The 26,123-nt window shown below is 47.4% G+C and overlaps 1 protein-coding gene across 1 annotated transcript; it reads left to right on the forward strand.

Annotated features, from left to right (window-relative positions):
- Window positions 1-196: 196 nt before the first annotated feature.
- LOC149348906 (uncharacterized) lies at window positions 197-25,563 on the forward strand. The gene is made up of 11 exons (XM_089541864.1): window positions 197-329; window positions 2,024-2,039; window positions 5,267-5,361; window positions 6,437-6,613; window positions 8,024-8,246; window positions 10,937-11,090; window positions 13,386-13,498; window positions 16,084-16,222; window positions 19,290-19,466; window positions 24,135-24,257; window positions 25,354-25,563. Exons 1-11 carry the CDS (start codon window positions 197-199, stop codon window positions 25,561-25,563), a joined length of 1,560 nt encoding a protein of 519 aa, XP_089397990.1.
- The last annotated feature ends 560 nt before the right edge of the window (window positions 25,564-26,123 follow it).

The raw sequence follows: 26,123 nt of genomic DNA on the forward strand, positions 1-26,123 counted from the left end.
TACTGAGCATCACTTTTTCTTGAGCTATGGTAGCGGATCGCTTTCATTGCAGTCAAGGCCGCGTTGTGAACTGTCGAAAACCGACGGTGTGGCGCCCGGCGTACAAGGCAGTGAAGGCCTACTTACTTGTTTCCTATTCGCTGCCTGCACAAGGACCGATATTTATCATTTACAGGTTGGTAGTATCCGGTCCAGCATGTCTGTCTACTACGACCCCGCGGCTTACACCCAAGCTTACAGCCAGTACGCCTACGATCAGACTGCGTACGGACAGACCACGTACGATTATACGCAAGCCACCACACAGGCCATCACGTCAAAACCTGAAGGTTAGTATGGAAGCGGCCTTTACTCTGTCCGTCCGTCCGTTACATTTGAAGTGAAAGTCGTAACTGGTCAGTACTAGTCATCATGACTAACTAGTCAATAACCAGTCATGACTACTTAGTCATTAACCAATCAACTAGTTAGCCGTTAATGGTTAGTGATTAACCAGTCATGACTAGTTATTCATCAACTAATTAATCATGACTAACTGGTCATTAACCAATCACCAACTAATTAGTAATGACTGGTTAGTCATTCACCAATCATGACTAGTTAGTCATCAATTAATTAGTCATAATTAATTAGACGCTAAATAGCCATCAGCTAGTTAGTCATGACTAGCGAGTCATTAACCAATAATGTCTAGTTAGTCCTGACTAATTAGTCGGGTCATGACTAATTGCCATGACTAATTAGTCATGACAAGCCGATCCAAGCCGCCCCATAGCCGCCTCATGTGTGCCTACGGCCGTGCAGTCAAACTTGCGTGTAAAGGCTTTCGCCACGCGCACTTTAGATCGTGTGGTTTTAACTTGGTTAAAGCGATTACGGTGCGAAAGCACGGACAGTATTAGTAGAAGAACAAAACGGTGTACAATGCACGGCGCGAGAGTGGGTTGCAGTTTAATGCGAGACGTGATTGGCTCCGGCGATAGCCTAGTGCTTTCGCGCAGTGGCCTAAGAAGCTGATCTGTTTGCGCCGCGGCGGGTTTGGCTCTCTGTCGTGGATATTGATTTATTTCTTTTTTAACTTAACGTGGCGTCGCTGTTTCTAGGCAGCGGCAGAAAATGCAAAGATGACAAGATTTTTGGTCGGTGCTGGTGAGCGTATGCTTTATCACTAAACGGCGAGCTTCTGGGATACCAGACAAGTTCGATATCTGTGGCTGACACTCCATTGATCTAGCATACCTTTGGTAGCATTGGTCTAAAGTACCTTTATGCACCGCTGAGTAATGCATGTCTGAATCTGCAGAAGACGCCACGATTAGTAAAACGCCTTAGGCTAACCTCCGCAGGGAAGGGAAGGGGGGGGGGGGGGGGGTTACCACTGCCAAGGGACATATTCGGTGTCCCGTAATATAAAGAGATCTTTTCTCATGCAGCCGACTGCCGAATTACGGATTAATTTCTCCTCATTGACGTCTGTCTGCCTGAGTATAGCCGTACGGCTGCAAAGAAAGGCTAAACAGCTTTATCCGGAAATATAAACTGGAGAAAAATTCGTTCCAGTCCGAGGAGAGGGAGAGGAGGAATTTTTCTACAACTGCGAAGCTTCAGAGCTTTGCTGCATAGCTTTGCTTCGTAACTGTATGGCTCCGTTGAGGTGGATAATAGTGAGTAATTACTGTCAAATTGAAATCTATTCCATCTTGGGGGGTTTCCCCTGGTTACATTGGACTAAGGGCCGACTGCCCACTTCCCTTTCTTGGCCGATTCGTTGCCAGAATTCTCAGTAGCTGCGTTGCAAGTTGAAATTTGATTTAAAGCGCCTCGGATGATTTTCAGAAATTTTGTTCGCGTATATTACAATTTAAGCAGGTAGACTGAAATCTGAACGAATGTATGAGCCCACATGAAACACAGGACGTGGGTGATGCTGATACCGCGGTGCTGTCTTTAAATGTGCTCTTTCATCATAAACTTGCTAGGCATCCTGTCGATACATCTTTTTCACGTCGTTCTGTTCTTTCAGACACCAAGCCTGCGTCGTAAGTAACCTTTCATTTTCAAGCGATTAGTGTCAATACATCCGCAGTTGCTTTTGTAGAGACCAGGGGCAACTATATTATGGAAAGTCAGTTCTTTTGCTGTGCTAAGCGCGGAACAGAGAATTATAAACACACAGAAAACGACAATAGAAGAACACTGGTGGACCTAATTTAGCGCGATAAAAAATGGGGCAAACATTTTCAGCATTTGTAACGATTCCTGAATGAACGCTAGCGGCTTCACTGTGATAGGAGCGTTCATAAAGGGGCTTCTGTTTTCTTTTGTAATTGATAATGATGTAGAAGCTTAAATGATCTCCGAGTTGATTACCTAATTACACTATAGTATCAAAACCTTAGTTACTCCTCTGCTTTTGTCCCTGTAAAGGCCATTCAAAATGCATCATATGACGTCAGTACTAGTCATCCTATCATGCCTCTCTAATTTCCTCGTTTAAAAATAGTGTCAAGTTAAATTACACCGGAATTCGGCGGACATGAACAAGACTTCTGAAAACATGCGACAGCTGAGATCCTTACTTTGTCCTCGTTCACATGTTTAGCTGTCAAACGTGTCTGTACGCGTAACTGCTCCTAAGTTCCTCGCTGCTTTATGAATAGCTTTTCCTCTTGTGTGGAAACTTACACAACCACAAGTTGCGATTTCAGAGAATTTGTTGGCGAAGAAATTACCGACACCGTGCTTCTTTGAGCGAAAATAGACTGTAAGCATTCAGGCGCCTTCACATTGATCCTCAGTCTTTGAGCTATTACAAAACAGCCTTCAAGAACTTGCGTTTAAAAGTCATATTTGATGGAGTGAATACTGCGCATTAGCAGGCTCAACAATCGACGGCGGCTTTGCCTTGATCGCAAACTGCCTAATGCTGCATTATACCGTGGTGTTTCAGCGAACACCTCAAATCCTCAAAAATATAATTTTTGTGGTAAAAATATGGCCTTTGCGGCATAGTTATGACCCATACTGGCGGACATCAGAAAACTGGTGAATCGTCTTAAGTAGTAAGCTCGTTAATTAATTTTTAATAATTAACTTTTTAGCTAGTATGGTTAGGCGCCTAGTTCCAATTAGAGATTTGTAGTCAGTCGTTAGTAACAGCCAAATCAGTTTTTAGAATCTCGAAAACGCAATTATCCTCACCCCTGTGGCTCGACAAAATTCGGCTGCATCGCACGAAAATACGTTTGCTTTCAAAAGCATGCAGGCAGAGCAACCCTTCCAGTGCACGTAACTAGTCGAAAAAGCCAAATTTTGTCCAGACACAGCGCCAAAGGTAATCGCCTTTTCGAAATTCTAGAAACTGACATGGCTATTACTAACTACCGGCTACAAATCTATAATTACAACTAGGTGCCCAAGTCTTCCAGTTAAAAAGTGAATTATTAAAAATTAGTTAGCTAGATAACTACTCAATACGGTTCACCGGTTTTCTAGTGTCCGCCAGCACTGGTAATTCTATGCCGCAAAAACCATATTTTTGGGGAAAAATATAGGGGAAAAAGCCTATATTTGAAAATTTTTTCAAGTGTTCGCTGAAACACCCGGTATATTCCTTTCGCAATACGTTGAGTTGGGCTAGTTTGTGTAGGTTCATTGTATAGTTGGTGTAGGTTCATTCTATAGTTGGTATGGTTCATGGTATAGACTCCTAGGTTCACTGTTGGCATAGGTCCATCATCTATTCCTTGTCACTCATGCGGTTCTCTCGTGTGTTCTGCGGTGGTGCTTAAGCCCCCCCCCGTTATGTTTTGTGCTCTGCTGTCCTGCACAGGCTCAGGTATTAAAGGCTTCGACTCCTCGCAATCATGATTCTGTTTTCTCAACGGTACAGTGCCGTAGCTTCCGGTTAAGTAGCGTCACCTAACGGCAAAATAGGAAATTTTGATGACAGCAGAAAATGGCGCAATTAAAAGCGGTGTTACCCATCGACTCTATGCCCCTATCCCATATAACAATTTCTTGTACTTGTAAGACATCATTTTGAATACCCCTGGCTGAAATAATTCTTGCCTGTCTTTTATTTCTAAATCAAAACTAAAAAAGTTAGGCAGCGCTTCACAACTCTGCCAAACCGAGTTTCACGTAGCGAAAGCTACATGCGTGCTCTCCTCAGCGCGCCGTCCTTCCTCCATCTAGCCATATATACCCCATGCCTGACGTCACAACTGTGAATTGAATCACGTGACACAATGTGATTACCAAGTGGTTTCCTTACTGCCTCTGCCGACAACTTACAAGGTCAAAATTCAATGCCAAAGTTCAAGGTTAAAGGGCAAGGTCAAGTGGCAAAGATCAAAGGTCAACGGTCAAAGTCCAAGGTCAAAGGGGGTCCACTAAGTGGATCGCACATGGTTAGGTATATGTGCATAACAACACTAACCATGTCTTAAAGGGAAACTGCATAGGTTTTAGAAATCAACGAGCTTAAGAGGGTTGAATGTGTGAAACTTGGAGGTAAAGCATGCGAAGTCTTTTCGGGCTAGCACTTGAAATAGTGAAGTAATCGACGATTAAAATCGGGACGCCCTTCAAGCTTCTGCGCAGCGCACAACGCCAGGGGGGGGGGGGGGGGGCGCATGATGACGTCATCGAAGGTATCGGTACATGTCCAATGCACAAACGCCTGCTTTGAAGGAAAAAACCAATGCCACCGAAGGCGAACCTGCCGACAGCGGTAATTTGAAATCATACCTTCCGTGACGTCACGCTGAGTTTTCCCGCACTCCTCCAGTGCATTGAGGAGAAGTGCAAATTTCAATCGTCGATTACGTCACTATTTTAAATGCTAGTGCAAAAACACTTGGCATGATTTACCTCCAGCCTACATAGATTTGAATCCTTGAATATCGCGAAATTCTCAAAAAAGGGCTGGAGCTGCCCTTTAACTCAAGGTCGTTTGAAGGTCATTCGGAGGCTCACGATTTGAAATGCGTCCCAGCTATAGCAGTGTAGTTTTCGCTACAAAACCAGGCAATTCTTTAGTAATCGGTCCTGGGAGGTGTATCATTGTAAGGCTGCATTTTGTGATGCTTTTAAGCCAAAGTCAACGTTTAACCTGCTGTGAGACGCGCCATGGGGCGAAACCGAAAGCCGGGGTAGTATACCTTTCAGAGAACGGAATTACGCTACTCAAAACGTTGCTTCTTCTAGCATGTTGGTTATCTTTCGGATTGTTATCTAGCTAGCTCTATTTTCTTTCCCCCAGAAAGGACCGCACGACCTCAACCGTGGTAATAACATGCATCTTGGCCGTCGTCATTGCCCTTGTAGCCTTCATCGCGCTGCTGGTCCTAGTATTAGGTAAGCTTTGGCACAGCTCAGCACTTCCTTGAAATTTGTTACTGCCTTTTCTTATGCTCTTTTCCACACCGTTCGCCCACTTCGTCCCTCATACTCCTCGTGCCCTTTTGGGGCCCCTGTCAAAATCCTGCGTACCATATCATACCGCACTGTAATATAGCTACTATACCACACTTACCGTGCCGTGTCATACCTAAACATATCGTGCTATACTTTACCACACCGTATCATATTTACCCCACGGGGTCATGCCGTGCCGCACATCACATCGCACCACGTAACACCACATCGCATCGCACCGCACCGCACCGCACCACACCACACCACACCACACCACACCACACCACACCACACCACACTACACCACCTACACTACACTACACTACACACTACACTACACTACGCTACACACCACACCACACCACACCACACCACACCACACCACACTACACTACACTACACTACACATCACGTCACATCACGTCACTTCACGTCACAACTCAACACAACACACCCACTAGTTTAACCAGCCTGAGTGTCAGTTTCATTTTCATTAGGCCCTGTACTATAAGCATCAGCACTTGTCCTTCTTCTCTCGAATCCACGTTCTCTGCTGGAAATAAACAGTCCACCCTGAGCTGCCGTATGCGCCGCACCGTACGGTACCGCACCGCACGCCACGCCACGCCACGCCACGCCACGCCACGCCACGACACGACACGCCACGACATGCCACACCACACCACACCACACCACACCACACCACACCACACCACACCACGCCGCACCACGCCGCACCATACCACACACCACACAGTGCACCGTGCACCACTCGTATACTTCGTTGTATCATACACCATAGCAATTCTAAAGACTCCCCGTTCGTAGCCCTTATACTTAACATAACCGGAGATTACCTGAAACACAGCCTTCTGGCCAGGAGGACAACGCACTGTTTTAGACCATGGGGTTCACCGTCGCAGTACCTGGCAGTAACACGGGTCCGCGCTGGAAGCCGCGTGTAGAGGAGTTTCTTCACACGCGACTAACCACCCCATTGCTACCCATGTACCAGGCACAGGGTTTGGACTCGGCACCGAGACCGAGGTTCCGGAGGACATGGACAGGCCCCGTCTGCCATCCGTCTACCCCGTGGTACGAATGCCGATCCCTCCTTCCGTGATGGCGACGACGACAACGACGACAGTTACCACCGTCACGCCGACAGCGTCCACCAGGTCGCCCAGGACAGGTCAGTGCTTCGGCCGCAGTACACACCGATACTCGCATAAAAGGCTGTCGTTAATTCCAGCCGGCATAATCCGAGCGCCCGGTTGATTCAGTCTGACAGTTTGGTCATCATTCGTATCTCTCGCTTCGCCCTGTCTCTCCCGGGCTATATCTCTTCGCTATTACGCAACAACTAGCCCAAAGTGCTACATCTGGGAAAGGACACGCCTTAATCCGAGCTCCACAATATTCGAACTAATCTTCTGTCTCATTCGAAGTCGAAGTATGAGAGTCGAGTCCACCTACAATAATTTTTAGATTTGGGGCAGTGTACTACAGTTCGTTGGTAAGGTCTAGAAGGCCCGTGTACTGTGCGATGTCAGTGCACGCTAATCAACCCCACGTGGCCGAAATTAGCCGGAGCCCTACGCTACGGCGTCCCTCATAGCCCGAGTCGCTTTGGGGCGTTAAACTCCGCATACTCGCCAATAAAATCAAATCTTTACAGTTGAAAGAAATCTTATGCTAAGGCTTCGTGGCGCTAAGCGGCTGAGTCTGACTGACTGCGAATGTGCAAAAACAATTCATGGTTTTCCTTCTCGACAAAGCAGCGCTCTGTGCGACGGCATGAATGAGGTAAGGATCACAACGTTGCCAGACTTGTTTGGAAAAAATACGTTTACTTAAGCCGGTCGGTGCTCTTTGTAAAGTGAGATCGAGGGTTGAATTTCTATGGAGGCGAAATTCTAGAGGCCCGTGTGCTGTGCGATGTCAGTGCACGTTAAAGAACCCCAGGTGGTCGAAATTTCCGGAGCCCTCCACTACGGCGTCTCTCATAGCGTGAGCCGCTTTGGGACGTTAAACCCCATAAACAAACTAAACAAACGAAACAACGTAGATACTAAACACACGCGGACGCATATAAAGCGCCGAGTGTCTGCCCCTCCTCCCGCTCTGTTCTCTAGCTGTTTTGGCGTTAGATTTCAGAAGGGCTTTGTTTAGCCTTTTCAGATAACGCTCTGGTGGGTTTCTGCATTTGTGACGTCATTTAGGAAGCGCGTGCATGCAAAAACCTCCGCTCACTTCATTTCCATGTCTCCTAGTGAAGGGGCCACTAGGGTTCACCAGCACAAGCACTTGCTAGAGTCCTGCTGTACAGTCGGTGACAAAAGTCTCTGAACCACGTGCTCCGCAAACGAAGCCCATAGCTCTATTATTAGTAGCCGGCTAAGGACCCCAGATGTGGAGGTGAAAGAGCAGGATTTGAACTTTCACCTCCACAGGTGTGAACATCAGCTGCTGGTTATTAATAGAGCTATACGCTTCGTTTGAGGATCACTTGGCCCAGAGACTTTTGTCCCCGACTGCACACTGATGGGCTCGCCTTATACAAGAGCGTTAAGACTACAAGAGCAGCCTTCGTCTCTTGCAGTCATGGACGAGCAGCCCCTGGTCTGCACCATGGGCTCCAAGACAAGCTCCGAGTCGATGTTCCCAGCTGACGGACTCTGCGAGTTCATCTTCTTCGACTCGTTGGAGAAGGACAACCGCAACCCGCTGGCCTTCACTGATCGGTGGGGTAACGACCTGCGAATCTTTATTGAGGCCTACGCCCACTACAACATCACGGCGTTCGGCATCGGCTTCGCCTACGAGTGAGTGGCGGCCATCTTGAGTCTTATCACAATGCACAAATCCCCACTTGTACCGAATGCTCTGATTCTGCTGTCCCAAAGTGTCATGAATGGTTAGCTCTATCACTTTTGCTCGATTCCCTCGGTTGAAAGTGGCAAGTCCAAGTTTTCTTTATTAAAGCGAAAGCATTACTTGGCTATGTCGACGATTTCGTGACCGCAAAACGTGTCGGCAGCGATTTCTCCGTTCGTTTAAGAGTTGAGCAAAAAATAATAAATGTATGGTATAGAGGATGATGTGAGGATGATGCACATCAAAATTTGGTCGATGTAGAGTAAGAATTTCACTTAGACGTCAAAATAGTATCAGACGTCGACATGGTGCGAAGACGTGAAAACAATACTAGGCGTCAAAATTGCGGGAAAAACGCAACCACGTGAGAAAGGAAGATAAAATGTCGTTGTACACCAAATTTGATTGATCTTTTGTGATTAATTAGAGGCCAAAAGGTAGCTTAGACGTCAAAATAGCCCCGGGCGTGCATAGTACGAGGATGTGAAAAAAGCGGTAGACGTCAAAACTGTAAGAAGTAAAAAGAGGGGCAAGCAGTCAGAAAAAGAGAAAAAGAAGCAGAAAGAGAGGCAAAGAGTCTAAAGTGTAGCAAACAAAGGCGACGAGTGTGAAGACGGCATCAGTGCTTGGTTTGGTTTGGTTTATGAGGGTTTAACGTCCCAAAGCGACTCAGGCTATGAGGGACGCCGTAGTGAAGGGCTCCAGGAAATTTCGACCACCTGGCGTTCTTTAACGTGCACTGACGTGGCTCAGTACACGGGCCTCTAGAGTTTCGCCTCCATAGAAATTCAACCGCCGCGGCCGGGATCGAACCCGCGGGTTCTAAGCACTGAGAGAGTCGTAATTGTCTCACTACGCAGCTGAAAAGCAGCCCGTGCGGCCTGCGGACTTTTGACCAGCACTGTACCTTTAGCGTTCTACTCGTGCAGGCAGGATGGGCGTCGGGCAGTATTACATGCGAGCAATCGAGGAGTCGCTTGCACTCAATAAAATTTTCTTACTGTAAACTGTGGGGTTAGAATAGGGGAGATAAACACGTATTCCCCGTTTAAGCGCGGCTGACACAGTTCAAAACCGCGCTTACCCCACCCCGTGGTCGCGTACGCTACCGAGCGCACGCCGACCACGGCAGGCCTTGCTCTACGGGAACAAAGGAACGACACACTGGCTGACACAAACAAGGCATTTATTGCTATAACAACATTAACGCCAGCTAGCAACAAAATACACTGAGGAATCGAGGATGTCCGACTCACCAGCAAGGTTACGAGCGAATGTTCGCCCACGGTAGGGCAGAGGGAACATCTCCGAGGCCGGACGGGACGAGCTGAGGGGAACACGTTTCCACACGAGGAAGCCCGCGGCGAAGAGCGGAGCTTTGCGCGTGAACGTCCAACACGCTTCCCTGTCCCAGGGTGAAGAGACCCCGTCGCTCCCCGCAAGCGCGCAGCAAAACGCCATCCGTGGCGCTGGTTTCGCTGCGACGCGAGCGCCCTCCCCTGTTAGTTACAGTAACCCAACTGAGAAGAGTGCGTTGCGGAGGAGCTAACTACAGTAGGGGGTGCAATGCGGGAAAGTGAACGCAGGGGACGAAGGCGTCCCCACAAAACAAAGCAATAATAAAAGTTATGCTTCGTACTAAAAATGCGAAAACTATAGAAACTGTGAGAATTAGCGCAGCGAATGATTATATAAACTTGCAAAGGGTTAATAAGATAGCAACAGCAGGGAGAATAACAGAATGAATTCACTAAAGGTTGCGACGTCATTTTCTCGAAAGTGCGGACTGACCCATCAAAATCAGTGTGGCCAGACTGAGCACCGGAATGGAACGGTAAAAATTCGCATTCTGTGGTCATGCGTGCTACGAACGATTTTGGAGAAGGCAGCTTTCACAAGCAGTTTTCACGTTCGACTTCGTGAAAAAAACAAAACAAAATGTTGCCCTACGGGAAACTGACTGCGGGTTTTGAAAGAACTCTCTAGTATTCCTTGCACAATTAAGTGATTTGCTTCACCTGTCCTAATGTGTTTCCACCTCTTGAAGCGTCGTTGTGACTGCGCTTACTTAGAGCTGAACCATGTCCAACATTGTTGGACATAGTTTTGACGGTAGCGAAAACGTTAACGAAAAAAAATACAAGCCTGCCGACGGCAGATCTGCGGTTATATTGATTGTTGTAGTGTAATCTTACTATATTTGAAAAAAAAAATTCTGCTCATAAGCTCTTTCCCGTTCAAAAAATTGGCAGTGGTTTAGCTCCGGTTAAACCTGAAGGATTGCGAAAGCAACGAGGAAAGAGAGAGAGGCGATGGAGAGCGCGCGGCAGCGGCGGCGGCCCCGGCACGCTAGATATGCGCCGCTTCTGCGCATGCGCAACTGGCGAACGTGGCAGCCGCACCTCTGAGTCACCCGCACAGCGACGGCGGCGGCGCGCCAGCTGGGCGCCGTGTGACGTCCCTGCTCCTCGCGCATGCGCAGTATGGCCTTTCGTCAGCTCCGCGGAATGGCTCGGCGACTCGCGTAGTGTTGCGTACGCAACCAAATGCTTTTGTCCATAATTGTTGGATGTGAATTCGACTGACGCTCGCCCTAGAAGCTTAATCCACATATCTGTCGGTTGTGACCATGGTGCAGTAAGGCATTCGCGCTAGTGCGGCAGCTGAACACGACCAATTCTTCGCTGCTGGAGCCCTTCTGGAGCAAGGACATCTTCCACTTCGGGATCCTGGACACGGCCACGAGGAACGCGAGGGAACCCGACGTGGAACTTGCCCTGGGAGTCTTGAAGGTAAGCAATGCGCCGACAAGCGTCTCGGCTTCATGTCACACACACTAACCCCAGCGTTGGCCCGTCACGGCGTAGCGGCTGAATTGAGCGGTTATACCTATACGCCGCTCTAAGAGACCGGAAGCAGGCAGAGTGCGTGAGGGAACAAACGCCGGTTAATGACATCCTAGTCGAAATCAAGAGGAAGAAATGGGCTTGGGCAGTGCATGTAACGCGAAGGCACGATAATCGCTGTTTTTTAAGGGTAATGGAGTGGATTCCAAGAGATGGCAAGCCTAGCAGGGAGCGGCAGAAATTTGGGTGGGCGAATGAGATTGCGGGGATACGGTGGACGTAGCTGGCAAACGACAGGGTTAATCGGAGAGACACGGGAGAGGCCTTCGCCCTGCAATGGGCGTAGTCAGGCTGCTGATGATGATGATACGCCGCTCTGTGCACTCAGATTAAAAATAGGGGAGGGGGGGGGGGGCAAAATCCTTACAAAAATTTCTTTAAACAGTCTATAGACTGTCCTTAGGCTTTTGCTTACAAAATCTGTAGACATTCCGTAGACAAATCTTATAAATCAGTCTATAGGCAATACAAATGCTACAGACAGTCTATAGACAATCTATATATGACCATAGGCTTTTAGTAGACTTTTTCCATGGATAGTCTGGTTTGGTTTGGTTTAGTTCATGGGGTTTAACGTCCCAAAGCGACTAAGGCTATGAGAGACGCCGTAGTGGAGGGCTCCGGAAATTTCGACCACCTGGGGTTCTTTAACTTGCACTGACATCGCACAGTACATGGGCCTCGAATTTCTCTTCCAAAGAAATTCAGCCGCCGCGGCCGGGATCGAACCCGCGTCTTTCGGGTCAGCAGCCGAGCACCATAACCACTGAGCCACCGCGGCGGCCATTCCATGGATAGTCATAGTCTATAAATACGCAAAATGAAATATGTATAAGAAGGCAATAGAGTCTATAAGAAGTCTATAGACAGGCTATAGGCCATTTTTATACGGGAAGAGAAAGGAGTATGCTAGGAAGGGGACAGGTGGCAAGGAGGAAAAATTCGAGGGGACATTTAATCACCGATTGCGTGGGACAATGCGAAACAATAGAGCCTCGCAGAACGCCCTTTCGCACTACCACATATAAGACATTGCACTGAGACTTCGCACATTTCATTTCGTCTCACAGACGACAATGCATGAGTTTGTAGACGGTCCGAATCCAGAATGATGGCTGACTCAAATGGCAACTAGCAATTTTGTGCTAGATGTCGCAGATTCCAATGCAACCAGTCCTGAACTTTTTTGACACTTTGGGGGTCTGCTGCCTTTGCCCCAGAAACGCCTCCCCGGGCAAAATGGGGCGTCCTTTTTGAGTGGTATACACCCCTTAATGTGTGACGACAGCGGACGAGAGACTTCTATGATATTGCATAATAACGGGAGGAGGGGGGGGGGATGGGGTAACATTTGCTCTGCATTAGCGGAGGCTCGGTTATACGCAGTGCTGGCCGCCTGATGCACAGAGCCCCTTATTAAACCGGAATACGCTTCGAAGTACGCCACATCAAGTTAAAAGGGCATACAAGAGATGCCATTCAACGAAACTCAGCTTAAGCAGTCTAGATATCGCTTCTTGGAGTGATGCTACCGAAACGACCCTATTATGTCGTCGCCTCAATATGTGGCCCGTTGTGAATTTTGAAGGATGGCTCGCAGGGGCTGAAGGATGGCTCGCAGGCCCCGAGTTGTGGTCCCGCTTTTTTTCTTTTGTTGAAAAATGGATGATAATCTGAGTTAAACCTGATATTTTCTTCGTCTAAAGCTTCTGTGCACAACAGAAGGATGTCAAGTGTGTTCGCTGCCTTCTTTTAAAGCCATTAGCATAGGTTTCTTCAACTAGATTAGGAGAAGTACTGTCGGGGACAAAAGTGGTGTATTCCACGCGGCGGGAGCCGGAGCAACGAAAACCTGCGTTGCAACGCCATCTACAAGCGGCATCTGGGATCGAAATAGCCAATGCGTGACCTTTGTTATCAGCAGTCATGTCCCTTGGCTCGTTTCAATGTTTCGTGCTTTAGCTCGCCAAAATTCCGCAGGTTTCCGTTGCTCCGGCTCCCGCTGCGTGGAGTACGAGTATACCACTTTTGTCCCTGATAGTACATTCCAAATTATGGGTACTGAGATTCTGTAGTGTTTTCAAATACTCACGCATGGCACAACACCCGACTGAAGCACATCTAAAGCTGGTACATGTGATATGGTTCTGCAACCTGACTTCGGCCACGAATTCCTTTCAGGCGCTGGACACTCATGCCGAGAAGCAAAGACAGCAGGGCAACCCATCTTTTATTTTCTTCGCCGCAGTAGTTTTTAATCAAAACTGGACTGACTACTACAGCGACAAATTTACGTAAGTAGCCGCCCCACAGTTCTATTCACAGTATCTACGCAAGTCTTTTCGGAACGAAGGCTGTCGACGGCTCCCGACAGCTTACGCCGACTGACCCAAATGGTGACCCTTAAAGGACAACTGCAGCACTTTATTGAGAATTTCGCGATATTCAAGGATTCAAGTCTATGTAGGCTGTAGGTAAAGCATGCCAAGTGTTTTTGCACTAGCGTTTAAAATAGTGACGTACTCGACGATTGAATTTTGCGCTTCTCCTCAGTGCACCGGAGGAGTGCAGAGAAACTCAGCGTGACCGCACGGAAGGTACGATTTCAAATTACCGCTGTCGTCAGCCACACCCTGCTCTGACGCGTTAGACGCTGCCAAACAACTCTCGGCAGGGTTCGCCTTCGGTGGTGTTGGTATTTTTCCTTCAAAGCAGGCGTTTGTGCGTTGGAAATGTACCGATACCTTCGATGACGTCATCATGCGCCCCCTCCCCCCCCACTTGGCGTTGTGCGCTGCGAAGAAGCTTGAAGGGCGTCCGGATTTTAATCGGCGATTACTTCACTATTTCAAGTGCTAGTCCAAAAAGACTTCGCATGCTTTACCTGCAAGTTTCACACATTCGGCCCTCTTAAGCTCGTTGGTTTCTAAAACCTATGCAGTTTCCCTTTACGTGATTTCTAAGCTTACTGAAACACTGATTACATTGCCGTACTTGACCGACAGCCAGCCAGCTGGCCTCTTAACCTTAACACTTAAAGCATCGTATTGCGTTGGCGTCGATGATTGTGAGCGAAAAGTCCACAAAAAATCTCCAGGAAAGCAACCTAGGGGGCAGGTCGCCCACCTATGTCATGTGACCTCGCGGCGTCATCACTGCCTGCCCACTTGACTGTCAAAGAACTGCCCACCGTGGCAGGTGGCTGTTCAATTCATGATTGGTCGATCGGGAAGAGCAACCTGGTTCGAACAAGGCCCACCGGTGGCAGCACATGTCATGTCATGACATGTCATGACATCCGCACGCAGGCAAACGATATAACGTCATCTCAGGGTAGTGGCTCATCGCTTAATCGCTGCACCACTGCGCCAGGAGGGGTACGAGGACTCCCAGGGATCTATGAATGTGATGAATGACCAATTCTGCGTATACGGTAATTAACTTATTACGCTATCGCATCATACCCTTAAGGCTGAGCTGGAGAGCAGGTAGTGACCGCAGATCCGTACCACGAACGTGAAATTGCTAGGAGAATAAGAATGAGATGGAGTGCATTTGGCAGATATTTTTTTCAGGTAGCCGTTATACGGCAGTTAAGATTTGTCTATCTTAAGTAACTACGCAGGAAGGCAATAGACTGCCGTGTTTAAGCACAGAAGCTTTAGCAGCGAAGTCAGAGGCTAAATGCGAAGGTCAAAGCTGGAAAGGCAGCAGACAACCACAGCTGAGAGATCTTAGTACGAGTGGATGCCAGACACGAATCTGCTTAATACAGTACAAACGATGTTTCGCCGAAGACTTTACACCATTTTTGAAAATCTTCTCTTTGGGCTAGAAAGCTTTTTTCGGCATAGCGTTGTCAGCGGTGTATATAGCAGATCAGAGTACAGCTAAGGCGTGCTAACTTGCAGGATGGTTAACTAATATTGAATAGTTAAATTTTTAGCTATTGCAGTTATGCTCCTTAGTTATTGAGAAGCGTGTAGCTCACCGTAATTAATATGCACTTCAGTTTTTATAATTTAAAACGCGGTTACCCTCGGCGTGGTGGCCCAAGAAATTTTGGTTACTAAGCCGAAATACGAGACTGCAGAGGTTGCTTTGCCTGCAAGCTTCTCGAAAGCGTATGCATTTTGGCGCGATATAGCCAAAATTTGTTTTGCCACAGCGCCGAGGGTAATCTCGTTTTCGAAATTATGAAAATATATTACTTACTTACGGATATTATTACTTACGATGGGCAACGCGGCTCTGAATAATTAAGGAGCCTAACAATAATAGTTAACAAGTTAAACGTTCAATATTAGTTAACCAGTATGCTGATTAGCACGTCTCAGCTGCATTCCGATGTACTGCTCCTATGACAATGCTATGCCCAAAAAAGTGCTCTTCTAACTCAGAAAGCCTATTTAAAAAAAATTTAGTCATATAGGTGAAACACCCTGTATAGTACAGTAATGAAAGGTGTCTATCCTGTCAGCATTAGAAACTAACATTTTTTTCTAAGGTGAGCTGAATGAAGTGCGCGTGTTTTCTCGTGGTCAAAACATGTGACACAGCCGGGATCAAAAATGCAGTGACACTTCCTGCTTGATCACCCAGATTGAAATACCAGAATATTCGCATTATGCTCAGTCTTAGATAATGACTAATCGGCTGCGACACAAGACATTCAAGATTACAAGCGAAAAACCTGTTTTAATTGCACGTAGGCGCAGGATGTTACCATAGCATGCCAGTGCACTGTTCTTGAGCGTATAGCCAAACCGCGAGATTGTGCGGGAAGGCACTGAATTCAGTAGGCGTGTCTTGTCCTCTTCAGGCATCTAATTCAGGACGTTGTCAACGGCGAGCTTAAACACCCGATATGCAAACGCAGGAACTTCTACAAACCGGACCTGTTCATCGCCCAGGGTCATTTCTTCTACGGCGACAACACCTTCCGCGACTGTCGCGTGATGCCGCCTACGGTACTCACCAGACCGCAGGGGCTCGGTGCTATTTACCAGCACGATTTGGTGAGCACTGAGCGCTTGGCCAATGTGATATACATAGCCTTCAGTGGCTTTTTAGAGCGAGAACTCTACTCCTCGGGGTACAATTCCGATTTCGATGTGGATGAGACAATGACCTTCAATGCCTCACAAGGTCAAACCGAACTTCGGGGTAGTATGGCCCAAGCTGTGGTAGTGATCTTATGACTATGACCATCGGGTTCCTGATCTTTGACTTCGACATTTGAATTGAGACAGTGGGCACCGCATTGACAATGACCTTCAATGACTCACAAGGTCAAACCGAACTTAACTTCGGGGTGGTATGGCGCAAGCGATGGTAGTGATCTTATGACTATGACCATCGGGTTGCTGACCTTTGACTTTGACATTTGAATTGAGACAGTGGGCACTGTATCTACAACGACCTTCAATGCCTCACAAGGTCAAACCGAACTTAACTTCGGGGTAGTATGGCCCAAGCTGTGGTAGTGATCTTATGACTATGACCATCGGGTTCCTGATCTTTGACTTCGACATTTGAATTGAGACAGTGGGCACCATATCTACAATGACCTTCAATGCCTCACAAGGTCAAACCGAACTTCGGGGTGGTATGGCCCAAGCTACGGAAGGGATCTTATGACTGACCATTGGGTATCTGATCTTGGCCTTTGACCTTTACCCTTGACCTTTACTTTTGATGTGAGACAGGGAAGGCAAATATTTATCAGAGCTTTCGCTTGTATAACTAGTCTCAAGCCACATTTAACCCCAGCCATTTTTCAATGCTAAAGACATTGCAGTATATCTTAGTGCATGCCAAAGATGCAACTAGGAGGTGCAAAAGGATGCGTAATTTGTAAATCAGTCAGCTGATTGCTGGATTAGGATACAAAACGTATTCGAGAGAAAATAGTGGGGGTGTGCGAAAAGTACGTACGTACCTATTCATAGCCGAATCGAATACGAATGTGCGCAGCTATGCCATCGAATCGAATGCGAATAATTTAGGCTGACATCCAATCGAAAACGAATGGAAATTTTTTAGTTTTCTGCAAGAGCGCCGAATATTCGTACAACGAATAATAGCGCAAAACTGCGAAGCACTATATCGGAGGCACGGCGGTACGGCGCTGTAGCTTACGGAGTTACAGGTGTACAGGGCGTTTCTACCAATACTTTACGCAATTCTTGAATATAGGCTTTTTGAGTTAGAAGAGCACTTTATTCGGCATAGCATTGCCAGCGGTGTAGTACATCAGCATACAGATAAGCCGTGCTAACAAGCAGGCTGGTTAACTAATATTGAACGGTTAACTTTTTAACTATTACCGTTCAGCTGCTTAATTACTGAGAAGCGCGTATCCAACCATAATTCGTATCCGTATCAGTATTTCGAAAACGCGCTTACCCTCGGCGCGGTGACTCAACAAATTTTGGCTATTTCGACGAGTTACGTGCATTGAAGGGGTTGATTTGCTTGCAAGCTTCTCGAAAGCGCATGCATTTTGGCGCGATGCATTTGGCGCTATGCAGCCAGAATTTGTTGAGGCCACACCGCCGAGGGGAACCGCGTTTTCAAAATTCTAAAAACTGACATGGATATTGCTGACGGTGGGCTGCACGCCTCTTAATAATTAAGGAGCGTAACAGTTATATTTAAAAAGTTAGCTATTTAATACTAGTTAACCAGCCTGCTAGTTATCTTGAAAGAATGTCGTACGCCAAAAAAGGACGAAACAGGAAGGAAAAAAACACAGAACAGGAAAGAGGCGCAAGATGCGCCTCTTTCTTGTTCTGTGCTTTTTTTCCTTCCTGTTTCGTCCTTTTTTGGCGTACGACATTCTTTCAAGACGATGTACCAACTAACCCGTCAAAAAATTTCTGCTAGTTAGCACGTCCTGGCTATATTCTGATGTACTACGCCGCTGGCGATGCTATGTCGGAAAAAGCGCTCTCCTAACTCAAAAAGCCTATTTTTAAAAACTATGTTAAGTCTTATGTGAAACACACTGTATGTTCTGTCAAAAGACGCAACACCGATCTCCGCTAGAGGCTACGCGGTACAACGTCACTGCGTTAACCCAGTAACCACCATGTCAAACGCACAGGACAATTACTGTTTTCTACGGATGACAACAAGGGAAAAAAAAGAACACAGGGACACCTAAGTTCATTATGTTTTGTCTATGCGATAGCATTCGAAGCTGTTGGTACCTTTGCAGGACGGGAATGGGGAAAGGGGGGTGGGGGTCTTGAGAGACCCAGGTTGCTCTTCACAAGCTCTTGCGTACAGGGTCAGTCACACTTAGAGGGAACACGGCTCCGCGTGGCTGCACACACACTCGAGCACCATTGCGACCAAGCCTGCAGGAAACCCGCGCAAATGTGCAGATGACAAGAAGCATCACGTCGAGGTGTCTCTTATACGCTACTTTGCATTGATTCATGAGCAGGTTAGATGCAGTGGCAGTGCGCAGGTACAGGGCCAGTCACACTTAGAGGGAACACGGCTCTGCGTGGCCATGTACCTGCAGAATGCCATTGCATCTAACCCGCTCATGAATCTATGCAGAGTGGCGCATGAGAAGACACACCTCGACGTGATGCTTCGTGTCATCTGCCCCTTTGCACTGGTTTGCTACCCGCTTGGCCGCAATAGTGCTCAGCGTGTGCGCAGCCACGTGGAGCCGTGTTCCCTCCGTGTTCCCTCTAAGTGTGATTGGCCCTGTACGTGGCCACGCCGAGCCGTGTTCCCTCTAAGTGTGATTGAACCTGTACATCACCTTCCACCTGCGTGGCTGGCCGTGACAGCTCACGTCGACCAGTTGCCACTCGTCCGCTTGGTCCAAGAGTACAAATGAGGTGTTTTTTAAAATCTGAATAAAGTCTCTCTCTCTCTCTCTCTCAAGACCTGACAGATACCAGCGCCACCATATAGTCCGTATAGCCAGTGTCACGGCACGGCTGGCCTCATTCCCGCAGTGAAATGAGCGGCGGTAATTATACCGGAAAAGTTTGCACGCTAGTAACGGAATGCTTGCACTTACAACCGCGCAGCCTGAAGAAATTTTGCGCTTTCGCGCAGACCCTGGCAGCTGACAGCTTCACGAAGTTGTCATCGCGTGGACAGCCGATAATCTGGGCACTATCGATAACCATGAAAGGCCGCTGGACGATGACCCTCCCCGCTCAAGCTCCGAGCGACTTCCTCTCGGGCTGCGTGCACAACACGAGCGCCCCCTCCTTCGGAAGATATTCGGAGGTGAGCCGCCATGCTTGCACTCTATGGAGACGAAGGGACTTACGGAGTTGACGTCTCTGTGTACACTGTGGACAACACAAAATTTAAAGGAAGCGTTCTGCAGACAAGGGAATGGAGAGAAGTGCTCGCTATGACGTGTACATTACGGGAGCCAAGAGGCACCGAAACCAGGAAGCATAGGGGGATGTCTTTTTTTTTTAATTTGCAATTTTTTCGTCAATAGGAGATTAATAAAAGCAGAAGCAAAAAACAACCAAATGCCTGCGGTGGGATCCGAATCTACGATCTCCGATTTTCGCGTCCTGCGCTCTACCAACTGAGCTACGGCTACGGCTGTGCAATCTTCTGCTTTCGAGAGTATTTATGTCAGCCTTACCGAACCTTTAGAGTATTCACCAGCGCCACTCTTACCATAGCGGCGGACGTAGTAAGTTCTGTATTACCGTAAGTGCCACGTAGGAACGTGGTCGAACGGTGAGGGCGGAAGCTGTGTGAGAACCCTCTTATGCTGCCTACGGCATCAAGGCTGCCAGATTAGAGGTCCTCGTTAAACTATTCAGCAGACAAGGGAATGGATAAGAAATTAAAAATGGTTGTTATGTCATACATGACAGGAGCCAACAGTCACCGAAACCAAGGAGCATAGGGAATGTCTTTTTTATTATTTGGAGTTTTTTTATCAATGGGAGATAAATAAAAGCAGAAGCTGTGGGAAGCAGAAAGGAAGCTTGTAATTTGTTGTCATACCTTTAAAAGTGATGACTGATGACGAACACACTACGCTGCCCACGTAAATAGAACACCTGATTGGTATCTGTGCTCATAAAGCTGTGTCATTTGTTTGACCTTGATCATTATGATGAGTGCAATGAACCGTTACTAATCGCAAAGACGAAATCATTGCGAATTAGAGCTACAGGTCGTACTGCAGATCTTTGTCTTATCTAATAGTTCACTTATCTGTGGTCGCGGAAACCGGCTGACGTCGTTTCCAACCGTTTCCTCCCTGACAACAGAAAGCTACTCGTAATTGGACGTCATCACCCTTTTAAAGGGGCCCTGAAACACCTTCTGAGGAAAGTGCATCAACTCGCTCAATCGCTACATTCTCTGGGCCTGAACACCTGAGCCAAGTAATACCCTTCTACACGCAGCAGAGAACCCACAATCGCGCGCTAAAGTTGGCGAGTCCTTTCCGGTGTCTTTTTTTCATGCTTGCGTCCTTCTCCGTTGCACACTCCTGCTTAATTTTCCTTCTAACATGGCCGCGGCCAGTCAGGAGCGTCGCCCCGGAGGGTCAGAAAGTCCCCCCCCCCCTCCCCCCTGGGAATTCCCGCGCGAGGAGCGCCGACCTTTGAGCGTGGAGGCTAACAAAGGGGGTTCAGCTTAAGTTAAGGAGAACGCAGCGAGCTATGTAAAGAAAAATGATCAGTGTAACGTTAAGAGATCTGAAGAGGGCGGAGTGGGTGAGGGAGCAAACGCGGGTTAATGACATCCTAGTCGAAATCAAGAGGAAGAAATGCTCTTGGGCAGGGCATGTAATGCGAAGGCAAGCTAACCGCTGGTCCTTAAGGGTAACGGAGTGGATTCCAAGAGAAGGCAGGCGTAGCAGGGGACGGCAGAAAGTTAGGTGGCCGGATGAGATCAAGAAGTTTGCGGGGATACGGTGGCCGCTAATGGCGAAGGACAGGGTTAATTGGAGAGACGTGGGAGAGGCCTTTGCCCTGCAGTGGGCGTATTCAGACTGATGATGATGATGATTATGCAGAAAGTGACGAGAAGAGAGGGAAAGGCGCGAAGACGCTGAAATTCAAATTTTTACTACAGATAACTTCGCTTCTAAGAAACGCTTTAAAACAATTCTCGCTAGAGGATGTTCGTGAAGCGGCGTCCTTTAACGTACCTGAAGTACCGCACTTTTTATTGCGAAAGCACTACTTCTCGGGGTGAAACCCAACGAAGAATCCTGTGGCGTCCCTAACGTCGATGGTGCAGAAGTAAAATAAATATTGCCGCGACTGGGTATCGAACCCATGGCCGCGCGAACAGACCAGCTTCGCTGGCCAGTGCACGAGAGCACTATGCTATCGCCGTAGCCGGTCACTCCTCGTGTTAAACTGCAAACACACTCAAGAGGTGTGCATTGTACATTATCGTCTTTATCAGCTTCCATCTGCGGCGCGATCAGGTCAAATCAGTTTAACCTCGATCAGAGCTTAACTTGAATCTGATATCGCCGCCAGACTTGCCGACGACCCAGAACAGCAAAACCATCTGTCGACCAGGCTAAGCAGATCCTTTCGCAAGTGTACTCGGCTTAACTATGTTAAAACCGTACCGCGTTTTTGTTCACCTCCGGGGTAGCTTGAGTTTTGCCCGACAGAACATGATTGCTGAGTGAATTACAATAGATAGTTTTACCGCCACTCAATTCAAACTCAGGACGCCAGGACTAAGAGAACTCTGATATAGCAATTTCCAAGTGAATGGCGGTACAGAGTAGCCTCAGAGATTCGTACGGGACTTAAAGAGAACTCTGGTATGGCAATTTCCAAGTGAATGGCGGTACAGCGTAGCCTCAGAGATCCGTGCGAACAAAAAGAACTGACTGGATGCGCCGAGCTTTGTTTCAAAGGCGACCGGTGGTGGTGAGCCCTGTATTTAATTTTTAATTCCGTCGACTTCATCTACGTCTTAAATTTCAGTTTGCTGTGAGAGAAGCCTGTTTATCATTAAAACCCGGTAATCTACCAATACGTGAAAACCACTATCTCCGTGATGAAAACTAAGTTTGCCTTCTCTGTTCCTTTAAAGGCGTTCAGGACTACTCATTTTGTAAGTAACGCACATTTTGCGCGCTAGAGCGTTTAACGAGCAGTATAGCCCCCCAAAAATGTCTTTTGGAGTACAGAAGCTAACTGCGCTACAGTTACCTTTGCCTCGTTTGTTTGAACTAAAGCTCTCTGCTCCTTATGCCCTCGATTCGTACCTCTGGGGCCAACAATGAAACAACACCATTATTCACGAGGGCCCGACTTCCGCGAACGGCGAACTAGTCGAGGAATCAGGGAAAATTAACGGTAACAAAGCAGCTTTTTCGGCCTTTCTTGAAAGAAACGTATCGAAGGAACGTATCGGCTTCCGAAGAAACGTATCGGCTTTGGAGTTAGCCGACACATCAGTGCCAGTTTCTTCACTCAATCGACCCACATCTTAGATCAAGACTCTCACCCAGAATTCCTCGACATCTGGAAACACTTTATCACCGACTTCGTCTGAATGCTGCATATACAAACGGCTTGCGATACCCTTTTGGACAAATGAACAGTCCGCATTGTGACAACTGTGCCTCGAAAGAAACTGTGGAACATATCTTGCTTGAGTGCCCTGCGTATGCTAACGAGCGTGCGTACTATGAACATTGCATGCAGAAGCTGTGCCCAGTGCCCCTAACAATGGACAAAATTTTAGGTTCCTTAGCCTGCCTTAGGCAACAGAGACTTGCAATTAACTTTCTATTCACATATTTAAAAGACACTGGACATCTCGGTAAGCTTTAAATTCACTTGCACGTTACCTTCATGCATTCTTCATGCAGTGAACTTCGTCAGCCCATTTGTCGGACTATGCACTTCATCATTCCATAGGTTACATCAATACTCGCCATTGCATCCTTAGTACCCATTTCATGGCCGCGTTTTATCTTCGTTTTATTTTACCTCTTCCACACTGCTGTCCTTCTGTCTTTACCTCCCAAATTCCCCTCCCCACGCAGAGTAGCATGCCAGCGATATTGAAACGCCGGCTAAATTCTCTGTATTTCATTAAAGAGTCTCTCTCTCTCTCTCTTCAAATAACGCCTGATGCAGCCTTTCCATTTGGCAAGTAGTTCAACCAATGAAGTAGATCCAGGTTAATGTAGGCCTCCGCGTTCGGGAAACAGCCAGTGTGTCTCTGAGAGTTCGTGCCTATTCATCTGAGGTTTCTGCGCACGACGACTTCACGCAGGCCGACTGGGCGGCACGGGAAGCGAGCAGCGTTTCACGCTCTCGTATTAACAGCGCTCCTCTCGACGCTTATTTCAGCGGTGCTCACAGTCGAGATAGGGCTGCTAGCGAGACCGATCAGCGAATTGAATCCTCGGAAAAATTATTATGACCAGCGCATTTACCGGAATTCTCGAATGCCTTCGCTGCTGTCTGTCACTTTTGCGTACTATCCCAATTTTTGCGAGCTTTCTTTAAAAAAAAAAGACAAACTGCAATTCTGGGAACCAAAATCATTCAGTCCAGCTGGAGTTTATATTCTCGTTTGGTGCTATTCGTTTGTCTTATTTTTTGCTTTTTACCCATAATGAAACTTTTACTGATGGCTGTTTACTTTTTTAAAGTCACAAAATTGTATAGTTTCGGTTTTCCTTAACCCTTAAGCCTGTATAATAATTCCGCGGAAATTTTGATCCACATGCATTAGCTTTTACGATTGCAAATTACCTATTGTGCATTGTTAAGTATTATTGTGCAAGTGTTCAATCCCCTCTCTAATGCCGTGGAAGCTGTGAGGGATCAATAATTCTCAATCACTACCATGCGATGATCAGAAATTAAACCTTTTACATCCATCCACGCAAATTCTGAGCAATCGTTTCGTGTTCTCGCACTGTTCCAGATTTGCAGAAACCCCCAGTACCTTCAGCGCAGTTACAGCCAGACGCACGATGCCATTCTGGCTATGCACGACACCGATAACGTGCTCTTCGCTTACGACAACGAAATAGGCCTGTGCAAGAAGGTGAGCCCGCAGGGAATGCTGTTGCCCAGTGTGTGGGAAATATGCCTGTAACGACTGATGAACACGATGCATACCAATGAGGGCTGCGTTTTTTGTTGCGAAAGCAACACTACGCTAGTCGCCGGGCCATTTCGCGGAGCTGAGGAAAGGCCATACTGCGCATGTGCGAGGAGCAGTGACGTCACACGGCACACAGCTGACGCGCCGACGCCGTCGCTGCGTGGGTGACTCAGAGGTGCCGCCGCCGCGCTTGCCATTTGCGCATGCGCAGTAGCGGCGCATTGCTAGTGTGTCGGGTTCGCCGCCGCTGCCGCACGCTCTCCATCGCCTCTCAGTCTCTCTCTCCTCGTTGCGTTTATTATTGTCTGTTTAGGTGTGCGGGCAGGGCACTTTTTTCTTATTTATTTTTAAGCCCACACTAATATCTGTCTGTTTAGGTCTGCAAACGCACTAAATTCTCTGAACAGTTCATTACTTTAATTTTTGGACGGCACCATATACCTCGGGTGTTTATGTTAGTACTACATGCCTTTCTTTTGCCTCGCGATTCCTTGTTGGGGAAGTCACATTGAAAAACAAGATTTATGCAACGTTTCAAAGAGGGACGGGTCTTTCTCAAGACCAGTCCCTGGTCGAAACGTTGAATAAATCTGAAAAATTTTTCAATATTACTTGCTATATTTTTATTCAGTTGCCTTGAAGAATTTTATATCCCTCAAGTATATATAGTTTTTTAAATCTTTGTCCAAGTTAGCTAGGACACCTTATATATGTATATATATATATATATATATATATATATATATATATATATATTCAATAAATCGACTGCAGGTTCTGCAGACAAGCCCATAGTTTCAATTCCCATGGAGTGCGGTTGTCTTCTACGGTGTTTAGAGTTAACCGCTACTTGAAATAACTCCTCATGAAATTGACTCTTCTAATCAACAAAACCACGTAAAACTAATAACATAGCCTTATTTTTAACCTGGTTATGCTTGTAAAAGAGGATCACACACGCTGAACGAACAATAACGAAAGTTTACTAACATTTCGACTTAGCACCGGTCCTCACGTTCTTTCCCTTCCACGGCAGTTGTGTGCAGTGAAAGGGCAGTATTCGTCTGTGCGTTTCGGCATCGCCGTGTACGACCTGGAATACGAGGACTTCTCCAACTCGTGTGGGACGTTCAACAAGTACGGTGCCTTCTCACGGCTCCACGCTGTCCGAGGCATCCTCAACTACTTCAGGACGAGGTTCCAAAGTGCTTCAGACGCGGTTGGCTGCCGGGAACTCATCACCTGACATCCCTTTGGCTACTGCTGCTTGCTTTGTGTAGGGGGTTGCGAAGTTTAATTAAAAAGTCTTACTTGTAGCGGTGATTGTGTGTTATTATTAATGGTTTGGTTTATTGGGGTTTAGCGTCTCAAAGCGACTCGGGCTCTGAGGGACGCCGTAGTGGAGGGCTCCGGAAATTTCGACTACCTGTGGTTCTTTAACGTTCATTGGCATCGCACAGCACACGAGCCTCTAGAATTTCGCCTCCATGGAAATTCGGCCGCCGCGGCCGGGATCGAACCCGTGTCTTTCTGGTCAGCAGCCGAGCGCCGTAACCACTGATCTACCGCGGCGGGGCTGTTATTAATGTCGTAATAAAAAAAATGTAGAGGATACTTTAGCTCCCCCTTAAGGGTATGATGCAATAGCGTAGTGCGTTAATAATGCCCATACATGCAGCGTTGGTTATTCTCGGCTTTACATTCATAGATCCCTGAGAGTCTTCATACCACTCCTGGCGGCTAAGCGATGCGTCGCTGCCGTCGGTGGGGATTGTGCGACCCAGGTTGCTCTTAAGAAGCAACTTC

Source organism: Amblyomma mixtum, chromosome 4, assembly GCF_055824585.1.
Source record: "Amblyomma mixtum isolate Tamu chromosome 4, ASM5582458v1, whole genome shotgun sequence".
Lineage (NCBI taxonomy): Eukaryota > Metazoa > Arthropoda > Arachnida > Ixodida > Ixodidae > Amblyomma > Amblyomma mixtum.